The sequence below is a fragment of the Symphalangus syndactylus genome, chromosome 13 (assembly GCF_028878055.3).
Source record: "Symphalangus syndactylus isolate Jambi chromosome 13, NHGRI_mSymSyn1-v2.1_pri, whole genome shotgun sequence".
Lineage (NCBI taxonomy): Eukaryota > Metazoa > Chordata > Mammalia > Primates > Hylobatidae > Symphalangus > Symphalangus syndactylus.
Window position 1 is genome coordinate 76,498,614 of NC_072435.2, and position 13,204 is coordinate 76,511,817.

The 13,204-nt window shown below is 36.9% G+C and overlaps 1 protein-coding gene across 13 annotated transcripts in view; it reads left to right on the forward strand.

Annotated features, from left to right (window-relative positions):
• The window catches only part of ACSS3 (acyl-CoA synthetase short chain family member 3), a 515,807-nt gene that overhangs the window by 405,138 nt on the left and 97,465 nt on the right, over positions 1 to 13,204 (forward strand). For all 13 annotated transcript variants that reach the window (XR_008650037.2, XM_063615114.1, XM_063615116.1 and 10 more), the window contains one exon: positions 11,910 to 12,005. Coding sequence is in view for 12 of the 13 variants with exons in the window: in XM_063615114.1 (XP_063471184.1) it covers positions 11,910 to 12,005 (96 nt within the window). In the remaining variant the exon portion in view is untranslated. The remainder of the gene's footprint in view (positions 1 to 11,909; positions 12,006 to 13,204) is intronic.

A 13,204-nucleotide genomic window follows, 5' to 3' on the forward strand; every position in this document is an offset into this window, starting at 1 on the left:
TCCTTCATTCATTCCTATTTGCTATAAGATATGATATTTGTTTAGAAATGATTGTAACAAAACATCCTGGAGTCCCAATGTTTAATGTTATTTAATCCTAGATAAAAACGCTTTGTTCTTTCTCTTGTTATCACTCAGTTAATTCATGACAGCTACAAAGATAGAATACTCAACTTCCACAATGGCTTTTATAAGGGACAACTTAGTGAAGGGTTTAGTTCAACAAAATTCAGATTATTTTTACCTGTTGACAGGACACTATCTGTGTACTTACCATCAGAAGATCTAGAGCTTATATTGAAAGTGTTTCAAGTGTCCTTATGTCCAGGGACTGATGACATAGTTGAAATGAAGTAATGACCACCAACTTGAACAGCACTGGGTGATTTTGTTTGTTTGTTTTCATCACTTTAATGGAGGAATAAAATTCTTAGATAATTCACAGAATTTGTTAAACTCTAAGGAGGAATTTCAATGAGAAAACAGTAGTCATCTAATGAACCGAGACATTGGTGATGACTGAAATGTTTGATCTTACTTTATCTGCCTTGAGCCATCTTTGTGGAGTTCTTCTCTCTTGGTGTAATCTGAGTATTTCACTCCATAATTGATTGAACTGCTTCAGTTTTAATTGCAACTGCAGTTCTGAAGTAACTATAGTCTATATACAGCCTAACTCTTCCTCCTTTGGGGAATAATCTGATAATTCTGGATTTTGTTAAAGTGGACCCAAAGGCTCCTGCAAACTTCAGTCATGCCAGCTCCTAAATCTAAACTATTGATTCTAAGGGTACACATACCCTAATACTGTGTTATTAAAATGTGTCAGGGCTGCTTGATATGATTTCTTATTTTTGCATAGCTTGGCAAGTTAGAATTCCTGACAGCAGACAACTGAGGCAAGACTTTTGACTACCAAAGTTGACGAGATTGATCAAATTTAATCCTTATTCTTCTGGAGAAGATTCACTAGCCCAGAAGTTGTTTAAGACAGCAGTATATTCTATTTACAAAAATCAAAACCACAAAATAGAATAATTACTAAGAGTTTGATAACAGAGATCTCTGTAGGAAATGTTACAGGCACAACTACAGCCCTGTCTCATTCCTCCTAAGTAAACACATTGTAAAACACTTAACTAGGATTTGAGGATTTGATAGGTAAGGTATTAAAGTCTAAGTCACTTTTTTTCCTTGATCATCCTCTTCCATTGTTCCTCCTGAATTTTCAGACATTTTTCTTTCATGTGTCCATGCTGATATATTGAATTGCAGATGGATTTAATCTGTCAGCCTACAGTTCTCTATATTTAGGCTATAATGGGGAATTTTATATCCCTGGAATCAGCATTGAGAACATTATGCCTCTTGTTATTTTTTTTCACTTTTTAAAACATTTTACAACTGTGTGTTAGATGTGCTACTTTCTTTGAATTTACTTAGCTTGTGTCCTGTGCAAAATCTTGTATGTTTATTGCAAAATACATTCCTAGGCATACCTAGGCGTAAGAGGCCTATATGGCTGATGTGACAATGAAGAAAGTACATTCTTGGTGACTTGAGGACTCCATCTTGAATTATTTAAAAACCTGTTTTCTGTGGTTTGGGTCCCAATAGCCATTAGCAAATATTCCTCTGTCTGCAGATCAGGGAGCAAAATATTTCCATGTGCTGTCAAATGCTGCCTTCTGGATTTTGCTTTTTAACTACTTGTTATTCTCTGCTTCTGTATTTTACTCAGTAATTTCTGATTCTATCAAAATTGCGCTATGGCAGGAGGGTTTCTTTAAAGTACATGTCTGTGTTTCAAAGATAATGGGTTGAACTAGTGTGAAATGCAAACCTTAGAACTCAAAGAGCTGGGTTGTACTGAACTGGCAAAACCTGGACCCATGAACTGGGTTGCCCAGGAGATACCCTAGGCTACTTTCAAATAGTAGAATGCAAATAATCTTTCAGTAATATGAATGACTTAACTACTGTCTGATATGTCTTTGTGTTTCACAATTTAATGGTCAGAAATACATTTTTTTTCTTTCATTCATAGAAAAGATATTTTTTGGTAAATTTAGCATGAGAAGTTGTGATGGGGGAAAAAGCAGTTACATAGACACAGTGTCATCTCAGCAACGTGTAACTAGAGATGGCGTGACAGCATCCATCTGGTGAGAGAGAAAAGAAGCCCTATGTCATTATTGTTGCCTGGCAACAGCATTTTTTCCCATTTAGAGTAGTCTTCATTAGTTTAAAGTAGGTGATTTTTACTGATAATTTGAAAAGCCAGAGCTTAGAAGTAAGCTATGTGAATTTGGTTTGTGGAAAGAATAAACTTCTGTCAAATGTAAGGCATGCTTAATAAGGCTTTCTCTTTCTGAAAGTGAATAACTGTTTACAAACTGCTAATGCACCTGAGAATGAATTCCCAAAGCAAATACCCTCATTGAATCAGACATTTCATCTTTATAGCATTGTAATGTAAAAAGAACATCATTTTAAAAATTATATTATACAAATTAGTTCAGAGATGTAGAATTGTGTTTTAGAATCACTATTTGTGCTCATTATTATATCAGTGACAGTGCTTTGGCAAGAGACTAAACGCTGGGAAATCAATTATTAATATAAAGTTGTTTTGGCCTTTGAAATATCTGTTCTAATTCTCCTCCTACTCTGGGCAAGGATCACGTATAAACCACGTTATAAAGGTGAAAATATGTCATGTTTTTATAGATCTTCACAAGAACAAGAGTTATCTATACCTTCCCTTGACAAACTTTACTGTCTGAAAATTTGATTCCCCCTGCTACATGTAAACCCCTGCACTGGGCCTGCTGCCCCCACAAAACAATTCCCAATCCCTCTTTTGCTGTGAATTTTAATTCGGAAAACAGCAGGTGGCTATTCTCCTTGGAGAAACAATGTGGGTAGCGAGAAGTGATGCAGAATCCAGTAGGACTGCCTGTACATCCCAATTCAGCCGCTTACTCTATAGCCAAGGGCAAATCCTTGATCTTCAGTTTCCTCAGAACTAATGGAAAGCTTTAAGTAAAGTGAAATATGTACTAACAACCTAGAAGAATTCCTGGCATATAGTCAGCACTCAAAAATATTATTTTTTATTTTCCTTTCTATAAATAGCCCTTCATTAATGTAAAGGCCATCTTTAGAATCTTGGCCTGTACATAATTCAGATTCAAAAAAACTTAGACTGTAAAAGTGGAACTTATGTTTGAGAAAATGTAACCGTAGAGATTTTACTTTCCTTGAGTCAACTAGCTAGTTGACATTAGAACCAGAACTCTCATTGTTCTGTGCTGTCCTGGGTCCTCTCCCTATAGCTTATATCTCATGCCTTCATTAACTCAGCGTTTCTTATCTAGTTAAACACAGTGTTATTTATGGGCTTCTCCATTGAGTCCTCCACAGTCAGAGGCAATGTGCTGGTAAGGGAGTAGGATAAGACCAGTGTCTCATAGCTTGGATTAATGGTCTTCTTCCTGTGCAAAAAGTTAAGCTGCTTTGAATTGAGTATTTTAAACTAAAATCCTGCCATTTCCTGAACACAAAGATTAAATTGATTTTCTTTCACTAATGTACATCTCACTGTTTCTGCTTTCTTTCTACTATCTATGCAAGTTATTTATAGTTCACTGTAAAGATTCAGAGGTGGGGAGAATGGTTTCTTTAGAAATTGCCTCTATGCCCATCATGATGCTGTGATGAATATGATTCAGCAGTACTAGGTTGCTGCATTGATTTATTCCTAAACCTTCCGCTCACAGCATGGGCTAACAACTTCTAAATCCATATTGTTTTAATGTGGTTTCTGGAACCACTGTAAAGGCAGAATGGCAGATTGCCAGATGCAGCGGGAGCTCTCATTTATAGAGCTGGACTTGTGAACTTGCCACCACATCTTCCTCTTAACCCTCGTTCACATCTAGTTTTCTTTAACTTTTGAGCCATATCCCTGGGGGTTAACTTGGCCTTTTCCCTCTTGCTTTTGCCCCATATCCAGACAATCACAAAGACCTTTTGATCTTGAGTATAATTAAAATTTGGTCTTATCTTCCACTGCCAGTCACCTGCACCAGACCATCCACATCTATCTGATTTATTGCTTTGGGTTGGGATCATCAGTTTAGTGCTCCAGTTAGCAACTGAAGAGATTTTTCTGTAATGCAATTCTGAGCGAATCGCCTCTATGAAACCCCCCATGAGTCCCATTGTTCCTGGAACAATATTCAAATTTCTTAACATGGGATTTTCATCCCTCTGTTTACTTCTTTCACTTGGTCTCTCATCATCTCCCTAAGTACAACTGCCTCTTGCAAGCTTTGCTCTGCTGAATAACTCACAGTCCTTTGATGGTCTGACTTCTGAACCTTTATACATGCTGCAATTTCTATTTGGCATGTATTTATACCCTCAACACTCCCTTCATCCCAAAAGAAATATCTTTTAGTGAATAGAATATATTCAATAAATACTTATTGAATGACTGTCCTTTGAATATCATTCTTGAAATAAGAAAATGTTGTAAAGGAATTATAATAGTAACATATAGTTTTTATCTTTCTGGAGTCCTCTATTTTTCTTTTCTCCCTGGTTCATTTTGGGATTACATTCTGTGATTTGCTACTTATTTTTTTTAGGTCCCTGATTTTTATCATGGGAGCCTAAAATCATGTTAGAAGTATGCATTTACTAGTCAGCAAACATTTCCCAAGCACAGAATGTCAGGGATTGGACTGTTGGTCCTACTGATACAAATGACTCTTAGGCACACAGACTGATTTCAACTGAAGGCTAAAAGAATGTTTTTTGTTAACTACATGCACTTTTTTTTTGAGACTTGCACTAAATCTTTTTAAAAAGGTTATATAACATTTTTAATGGGAAATGTTCCAAGTATTTATTGCTATGTAAAAAAAAAAAATTACTCCAGAACCTGGCAGCTTAAAACAACAACCATATCTCATGATTTTGTGTATCATAGGCAGAAATCAGCCAGGGATTCTGGTGCTCCAAGTATTGTTGACTAAAACAACTTGGACAGTATTCAGTGATGAATTTGTTACCTGAAAGAGCTCCTGATCCAGACCTCAAGAAGGGGTTCTTGGACCTCACACAAGATTGAATTCAGGGCAAGTCCATAGAGTAAAGTGAAAGCAAGTTTATTAAGAAAGTAAAGGAATAAAAGAGTGCTACTCCACAGGAAAAGCAGCCCAAACGGCTACTGGTTGGCTATTTTTGTGGTTATTTTTAATTATATGCTAGACAAAGGGTGGATGTTTTATGAGTTTTCCAGGAAAGGGGTGAGCACTTCCCAGAAGTGAGGGGTCCTCCCCTTTTTAGACCATATAGGGTAACTTCCTGACATTGCCATGGCATTTGTAAACTCATGGCACTGGTGAGAATGTCTTTTAGCATGCTAATGCATTATAATTAGCATATAATGAGCAGTGGGGATGACCAGAGGTCTCTTTCATAACCATTTTTGTTTTGATAGGTTTTGGCCAGCTGCTTTACCTCATGCTGTTTTATCAGCAAGGTCTTAGTGACCTGTATCTTGTGCCAGCTTCCTGTCTCATCCTGTGACTAAGAATGCCTAACCACTTTGGAAAGCAGCCCAGTAGGTCTCAGTATTATTTTACCCAGCCCCTATTCAAGATGGAGTTGCTCTGGTTTGAATGCCTCTGACATATTTTCCCCCTCCCTTTTATAAGAGAACCCTAATCCTAAGGGTTGTAGAGGGATTAAAATCCATCTTCTGTAACTTCTTCAGGCTGAATAGGGGTGATGATATTCCTGCCTATTAGAGTCTCTTGTATTCAGGTTAGAGAGGAGCTTAGTCAGAAAGCATCAGTATGTTGAGGACCACTCATGACTCTTGGAGTCCGTCGAAAGGTGATATCTGAAAGATTAAGAAGTGTTCAATTTAAGAGAACATTGAGTAAGCTTATCCTGCATTCCTACACATAGAGTACTACAGCAATATATTCCACAATAGTAAAGCAAAATAAGTAAAAACTATCCCAAGTAAACTAAATAAGAAGGCTTTTTATGAAACTCGATAACTGTTGGAACCAAACTGATATGGGTTTGCTAGCTGATTCCAATATATACCCAGAATTAGAATACTAATCTGGAATTTTACATTACCCATCTCTGTTGTTTCTTCTGAGCTGCAGTCAGAGATCACTGATTCGTTCACAGGAATAATCAAGGTCAGTCTGAATTACAGGAAAAAACTCAAAAACAACTGATGAGACTGGAATCTAATAGCAGGTATACCATAGTTTTCGAAAAATAATTCTCTCTCTCCAGTCTCCCATTTTTACTAAAGATAAATCATGATAAGACTGATTTGCTTGTAAAAATAAGCTTTAGTCTTATAGTTGGCCTAATTATTTGCATAAAGTGCAGCAAGAATAATTATTTTTCACATAGGCTTTTTAAATTTGGCTTTGATGGAATTTTAATTCATTTTTAATTCAATTAATTAATTTGCCATTGTTGTTGTTGTTTTGAGACAGGGTTTCACTTTGTTGCCCAGGCTGGAGTGCAGTGGTGCCATCAGGCTATTGAGTTCCCAGACTCAAGTGATCCTCCCACCTCAGCCTGCCCAGTAGCTGAGACTACTGGGTGTGCACCACCATACTTGGCTAATTTTTGTATTTTGGGGGCGCTGAGATGGGGTTTCACCACGTTGCCCAGGCTGGTATCGAACTTGTGGGCTCAAGCAATGCACCTGCCTTGGCCTCCCAAAATGCTGGGAATGCAGTCATGAGCCTCTTTTTTTTTTTTAATTTTTGATTTCAGTCTTTGTGGATACATGATGTACATATTTATATGTTGCATGAAATATACAGGCATGCAGTACATAATAATCACATCATGTCAAAATGGGTAGATTAAGGATTTTTTATAAGAACTGCCAAATTCTCTTTTAGAAATGTATCGATGTTATACATGCTCACACTTAAATAACAAAAGGGATTATCTTTGGTTTATGTGGACCATCTACCCACACAGTCTGTCTGTCATCTGCCACCCAACTGGGCCCTAGTTTTTCTGTCAGCCTTGTGAATTATCATGTGAATTGGTCCCTGATGTTTAGAAAGCCACAGAAATCTATTAACCAGTTATTCTAATGCAGCCTGTCTGTCTGTGTGTTTCCTACTACACATCTCTCTTGCAGCACAAATAAAATAAACATGGACATAGAACCTGAATGGTGTGTAACTATTTAAATAAATTATATTTACATTGTTATGATTCATTAACTTTTTGTTCAAAAGCCCTCATTAGCTTACAACATCACTCAGACTAAGGTCTCAGGATGACTTTGAAATATTTCTGCATGATCTGCCTCCTCACTATTTCTCTGACCTTATTTCCTATTAATACTTTTTGTTAATTCTGTGATTCTATTTCAGTCACATTGGCTGCCTCACTGTTCTCAAACACTCTAGGTATAAACCGACCTCAGGACCTCTGAACTTGAGGTTCCCTTCTCTTATATTCTTTTCCCCCAAAATATCTATGTGTCACATGTCCTCTCCTCTTTCAGATATTTACTTAAATGTCACCTTCTCAGGGAGGTCTTTCCTGTTCAATACAAAATTGAAAACCCTCTCCATGACATTTCATGCTCGGTTTATGTTTCCTTTTTCCATTAGTATTTATCACTCTTTTACACACCACACATTTTACTTTTGTATAATATGTTGTTCATTATCTCCCCAGTTAGAAATTGGGAGGTCTCCATGTGGGTAGAAATTTTGGGTACTTTTGTTTATTGTTGTATCTCCAGTTCTAACAACAGCACCTAGCACATAATAGCTGCTCAAAAACTATTTGCTAATAAGTGATTTGTACCACCACTAATGCTATTTGCAATTATGGGAGACTGGGCTCACTTCCTGCCACAAGGATTTTTCGTCTTCTACTGAGACACAGTCTAGGTGATTTTATTCCCTTCTCATCCTCTGTCTGTTACTTGAGAGCTTCAGAAGTGGTACTTGTCTCTTCCATTCTTCTCCTTCTTTGAAAGAACTATGAAAACTAGAACAAGTTATTTAAATTTTCTTGGCTAATCCTCAGAATTTTTCATCAGTAAAAAGAATACTCCCTTTTCTCCCTGTAGTCTTGGAGTAGTGGGACTAAATGCAATCATATAGATTAAAAGCACTAGACTCTTGGTATACAGCATAATTCATATTGGAAAAAATATGTATCTAGTTGTCTTCCCTGTTTTTACTTCAGAGTTAGAAATTTTAAATTCATTTAGGTAACAGCTTATTATATAATAAAGTAGAGTGAGTCAGTGAAGACATGCAGTAAAGATACCATGAAGTTTGTCCTTTTTTAAAAACAAGGAAATTTCTCTATTAGCTTCTAATGCAGGGTGAGTATAAATGTGCTAACGTGACATTCTTCACACCCTTCAATTCCCTGTTCATCTTCTTCCTAGCTGTCTCTTATCTAAAGAAACTATGCTGGTGATTTGCTGAACATTTTGTGTTTCTAAGGTTAGGTGCTTTTGTAAAGATTTCTCTAAATGAAGTATCCAATGCTCTTCTACAAAGAGAATGCTCTGGTTTGTTTATTGTAGCTATTTCCCAGTTACAACATGACATCTAGATTTCTTGTCTCCCTAAATAACTGCTAGCCACTTAATTATAGCCCGGGTAGTGTGAAGCAGATGTTTTTAGAACATCCTTGAAATGGGGCTTTGGGAGTTCATAGGATTTCAGTTAAGGATTGCAGCATGCTTAGTGGTTGTCACTAATCAGAAGCCTATTCTGCACATGTACCAGTTTGAGAGCAAGAGTGTTTATCTTGTCTTTGTGCATCAGTGTGTGAGGAAATATGTATATGTTTATATTGAAGATGCGTCAGTCCTTGGGTCCCAGGATGTTCAGAGGTACAAAGAAGGAGAACCAAAGTATCTGTAACAACAATTACGGTCTTTTTCAACTCACTTTTGTTCTACCTATGATTCCTTAATATGCTTAGAGTCCTAGGAACTGCCATTTTGTCTAATTGTATTTTCTACAAGTCACTAGCAATAGTTCTCTTTCCTCCTCTCCTCTCCCCTCCTCTTCTCTCCTCTCCTCTCCTCTCCTCTCCTCTCCTCTCCACTCCTCTCTCTTCTCTCCTCTCCTCCCCTTCCCTCCCCTCCTCTCTGCTCCTTCTCTTCTCTTCTCTTCTCTTCTCTTCTCTTCTCTTCTCTTCTCTTCTCTTCTCTTCTCTTCTCTTCTTCTCTTCCTTCCTTCCTTCTTTCTTTCTTTTTTTTTTTTGATGGAGTCTTGCTCTGTCACACAGGCTGGAGTGCAGTGGTGTGATCTCAGCTCACTGCAACCTCCACCTACTGAGTTCAAGCGATTCTCCTGCCTCAGCCTCCCAAGTAGCTGGGATTACAGGTGCATACCACTACGCCTGGCTAATTTTTGTCTTTGTAGTAGAGATGGGGCTTCACCATGTTGGCCAGGCTGGTCCCGAACTCCTGACCTCTGGTGATCCCCCAGCCTTGGCCTCCCAAAGTGCTGGAATTACAGGCATGAGCCAACACACCCAGCCAGCAATAGCTCTTTATCTAATCTTTGAATAAATGAATCAAAATAAAGTCAACAAGACACTTGAATTACTAATACGCAAAGTATAAACATATATTATCTACTTTAGGCAACCTGCATGAATAATCATTTTCAGCACCCTAAAGTTTAAGATTCAAATTAATTATATAGAAAAATAAGCTTTTCATAGTTGTCTTATAATCATGATGTATAAAAAAATGAAGAATAAAGGTTATAAATAAATAATTACTAAAGAAAGATGCTTGGGAATCTCAGGAAGTTCGTATATCAGCTTACTTAGGCAGTGAAGATGGACAATGCTTCATTAATCCTTTCTTGCTGCCTTGCAGCTTTATTTAAGACTAGGTTATACTCTCACCTTCTTTTCCTACATCCACCTTCTTGCAGTGCGATAGGAACAACAGAGTGATAATGTCTTTCATGAGAATCTACACTGTAAGAACTGCAGAGAGTTTGAGCTCCAGGTAACTGGTGTGTCTCTATTGACAAACTAAACTTAATAAGAAATACTTCTAAAATAGATTTACTCTAGCGGCTTCCTTGCACCAGGTAGTAGAAGTAACAAAAGCGTCTTGAAGGTGGTATCTCCTTTCCTAATGTGTCTGAGAAGCTTCTCTTCCTATTATCATCTTACTCGTTCTGTGTACCTTCTTTTAAGCACCTCACTCTACAAGCCTGCTTCCTGTCATCACCCTACTCTGGTCTCTCATATCCATTTCGAAGGATAGCTGAGGTGAGCACCTGGACATTTCTGAAAAAAACCGAGGGGGAAATGCTGTTAACACTTCTGATCGTGCAGATTTTCTCCCTTGATTGTATTGTGTTGTGGGGAAAATCGGCAGGAGTATTACATGGCTATGGATTGCCATTTCATTAAATACCTTCCCCCCACCCCCCCGCCTTTTTTTTTTTTTGTCATGCTTGGAAAATACTTTAGAACTCTTTGTGAAACATCAGAAATGTCTGCTCTGGTTACTTGCTGATGATCCTAAGCAGTGACCGTATGGCTTGGCATCTTAAGCACTAGACTATGACTTAGGAACTGTGTTTTGATGTTCAAGAGTTCATCTTCTGTTATTGATGCCAGCTGAGCCACCATCCATAAAATGTGAATAATAAAATGAACTACTCTGGAAGGTAAAGAACAGTAATAAATTCTTCCCGTCATTCTAAAGTGATATCAATATGTGATAAATTATGGTAGAGCCCATGGTAGAAGGAACACATTCTGAGTACTTCAGAAGATGGATGCCTTTAATTTTTTTGGATTACTTTAGGTATGATGGATTTGGCAGTTAATTCCTTGGGTATATGTATGTGTTGGTTATGTGTATAATACTAAGCAAGTAATTCCCAAACTTTTCACTATCCAAATACTATTTTCCTGCCCTTTTGTACATATATATTTTGTATTCAAAAGATTGTGCTAACTCCAAACTTGGTTTTATCAATATTAATAAGTGCATCCCTCCATTAAAAATAACCACTTTCGGAACTTGTGGTTATCAGGTAATAGCTAATATTCTGGCTGTTACAACTTGAGAAACAGTAAACAAATTTAGCATTTTTGTCAATCATTGCAGGCTAGTTGTGAGAAAGTTCGTGGTTTTGGTGAAATAGTAGAGTATAATCATCTTCCTCCCTGTGTTTTGGGGCTTCTAACATCCGGGAACAGCAGACTGAACAACTTGACAAAGTATTGCCAAATTCAGCTTTAGATGCAGGTTCTCTAGGCAAGTGTAGCTCTTAGGAAATTAGAACATGATATTATCCATATATTAAAAGTAATGGCAGAAACCGCAATTACTTTTACATCAATGTAATAATTTCAAAAATCTTTGGGTTACTTATTCCAGAGAATGAGCTAGAAATAACAAAAATATTTTGACACAGCTGTAATTAACAATGATAAACAAAATAACTTTAGGTGAGTCAAGAGAAAGCATCTTTTCTAGTGATCATTTTAGCTTTTAGTGTGTGTTACGGAACCGTCCCAGTCACATAATTTTCCATTCTTCACGCCTACTGATCCACAATTGCAAACACTAGAGCAGCCTTTCTTTTCTTTAGAAGAAATACTACTGTATACATTTTTCTAATTATGAATTCTTAAGTTTTAATACTGTGGATATGTTACAAGTTACTAGATAGCTTTACGTTTTTAAATAATATATTTGCACTATTCATCTATTCCTAATGCAACTACATTATGTGCCAAACTAGGGTGGGGTAGAGTGTGCATGTACTCAAGAAACATGATTCTGAGTTAAAACATGAAGTGATAAATAACATTTCTTTCTTCAGAGACTGGATCTCCAATTACAGCGTCATGTGTTGGATTAGGCAATTCTAAAACACCTCCACCAGGGCAAGCAGGAAAAAGCGTTCCAGGATACAATGGTAAGGAATGACCCTGATAATATGTAATGTTAATAAATTTGGCATTTTCTTGCATCTAGTGTGTATTATATTGCATGAAACAAACTAGGTGCTTAATTAGAATTTGGTTGAATGAATGCCTTGTATTAAAAATGAATGCCTTAATTTTTGCTATCAAAAGTATGTTGTGGATTTCCAGGATATGTTCTAAATGACTGTCATAACCACAAAAATAATATCATTCATAAGGTATGTTAGGAATATGGGTGTGAAATTACTATGAAGGAAACACCTGCTGGGGGCCCAGTACTTTACATACGTCATTTCATTTCGTGCTGAAGTATATTTACTTCAGAGCTATCATTACTATTTTAGAGATGAGTTAACCAACTAGTTAACAGACTAAAGAATTTTCTTAAACTAACACTGCTGATTAGATCCTGGGGACAATGCAAACCATTGTCCTCAGATTTTGCTTGCTTTCATCTCAAAAGCTGCAATTTCTTATTATATATTACACATGCTGCCTTTTAATTTAGGAGTGAGACAAAATTTTTAAACCTTATTGTTTAATAATAAAAACAGGCCGGAAGTGGTGGCTCATGCCTGTAATCCCAGCATTTTGGGAGGCCAAGGCAGACAGATCACATGAGGTCAGGAGTTTGAGACCAGCCTGGCCAACATGGTGAAACCTTGTCTCTACTAAATATACAAAAATTAGCCGGGTGTGGTGGTGTGCGCCTGTAATCCCAGCTACTTGGGAGGCTGAGGCACGAGAATTGCTCGAATCCAGGACGCAGAGGTTGCAGTGAGCTGAGATTGTGCCACTCCAGCCTAGGCAACACAGCAAGACTCTGTCTCAAAAAAAAAAAAAAAAAAAAAAAAAATATATATATATATATATATATATATATATATAAATAAAAATAAAAACAAAGGGGGAGGATCCCAAAAGAAAACATTTCTTTGATGCTGGCTTTATGTGACTAAAAGCTATGATATCCTGTCAATTTTTGTTTTTAAATTTATGATAATAACCATTATTATTAAACAATTTGCCTTGGATGGCTCTCTCTAGGTGTATAAATTATACAAGTCACATAACTTTTTGAACATTGTTTCCTTATTTCTAAATAAGAGTAATATTTTTATATGCTTTCCAGGGCTTCTGTTTTGTGATGTTGTGCAATAAAGCATTAACACAGTGCCTACCAGTAGAA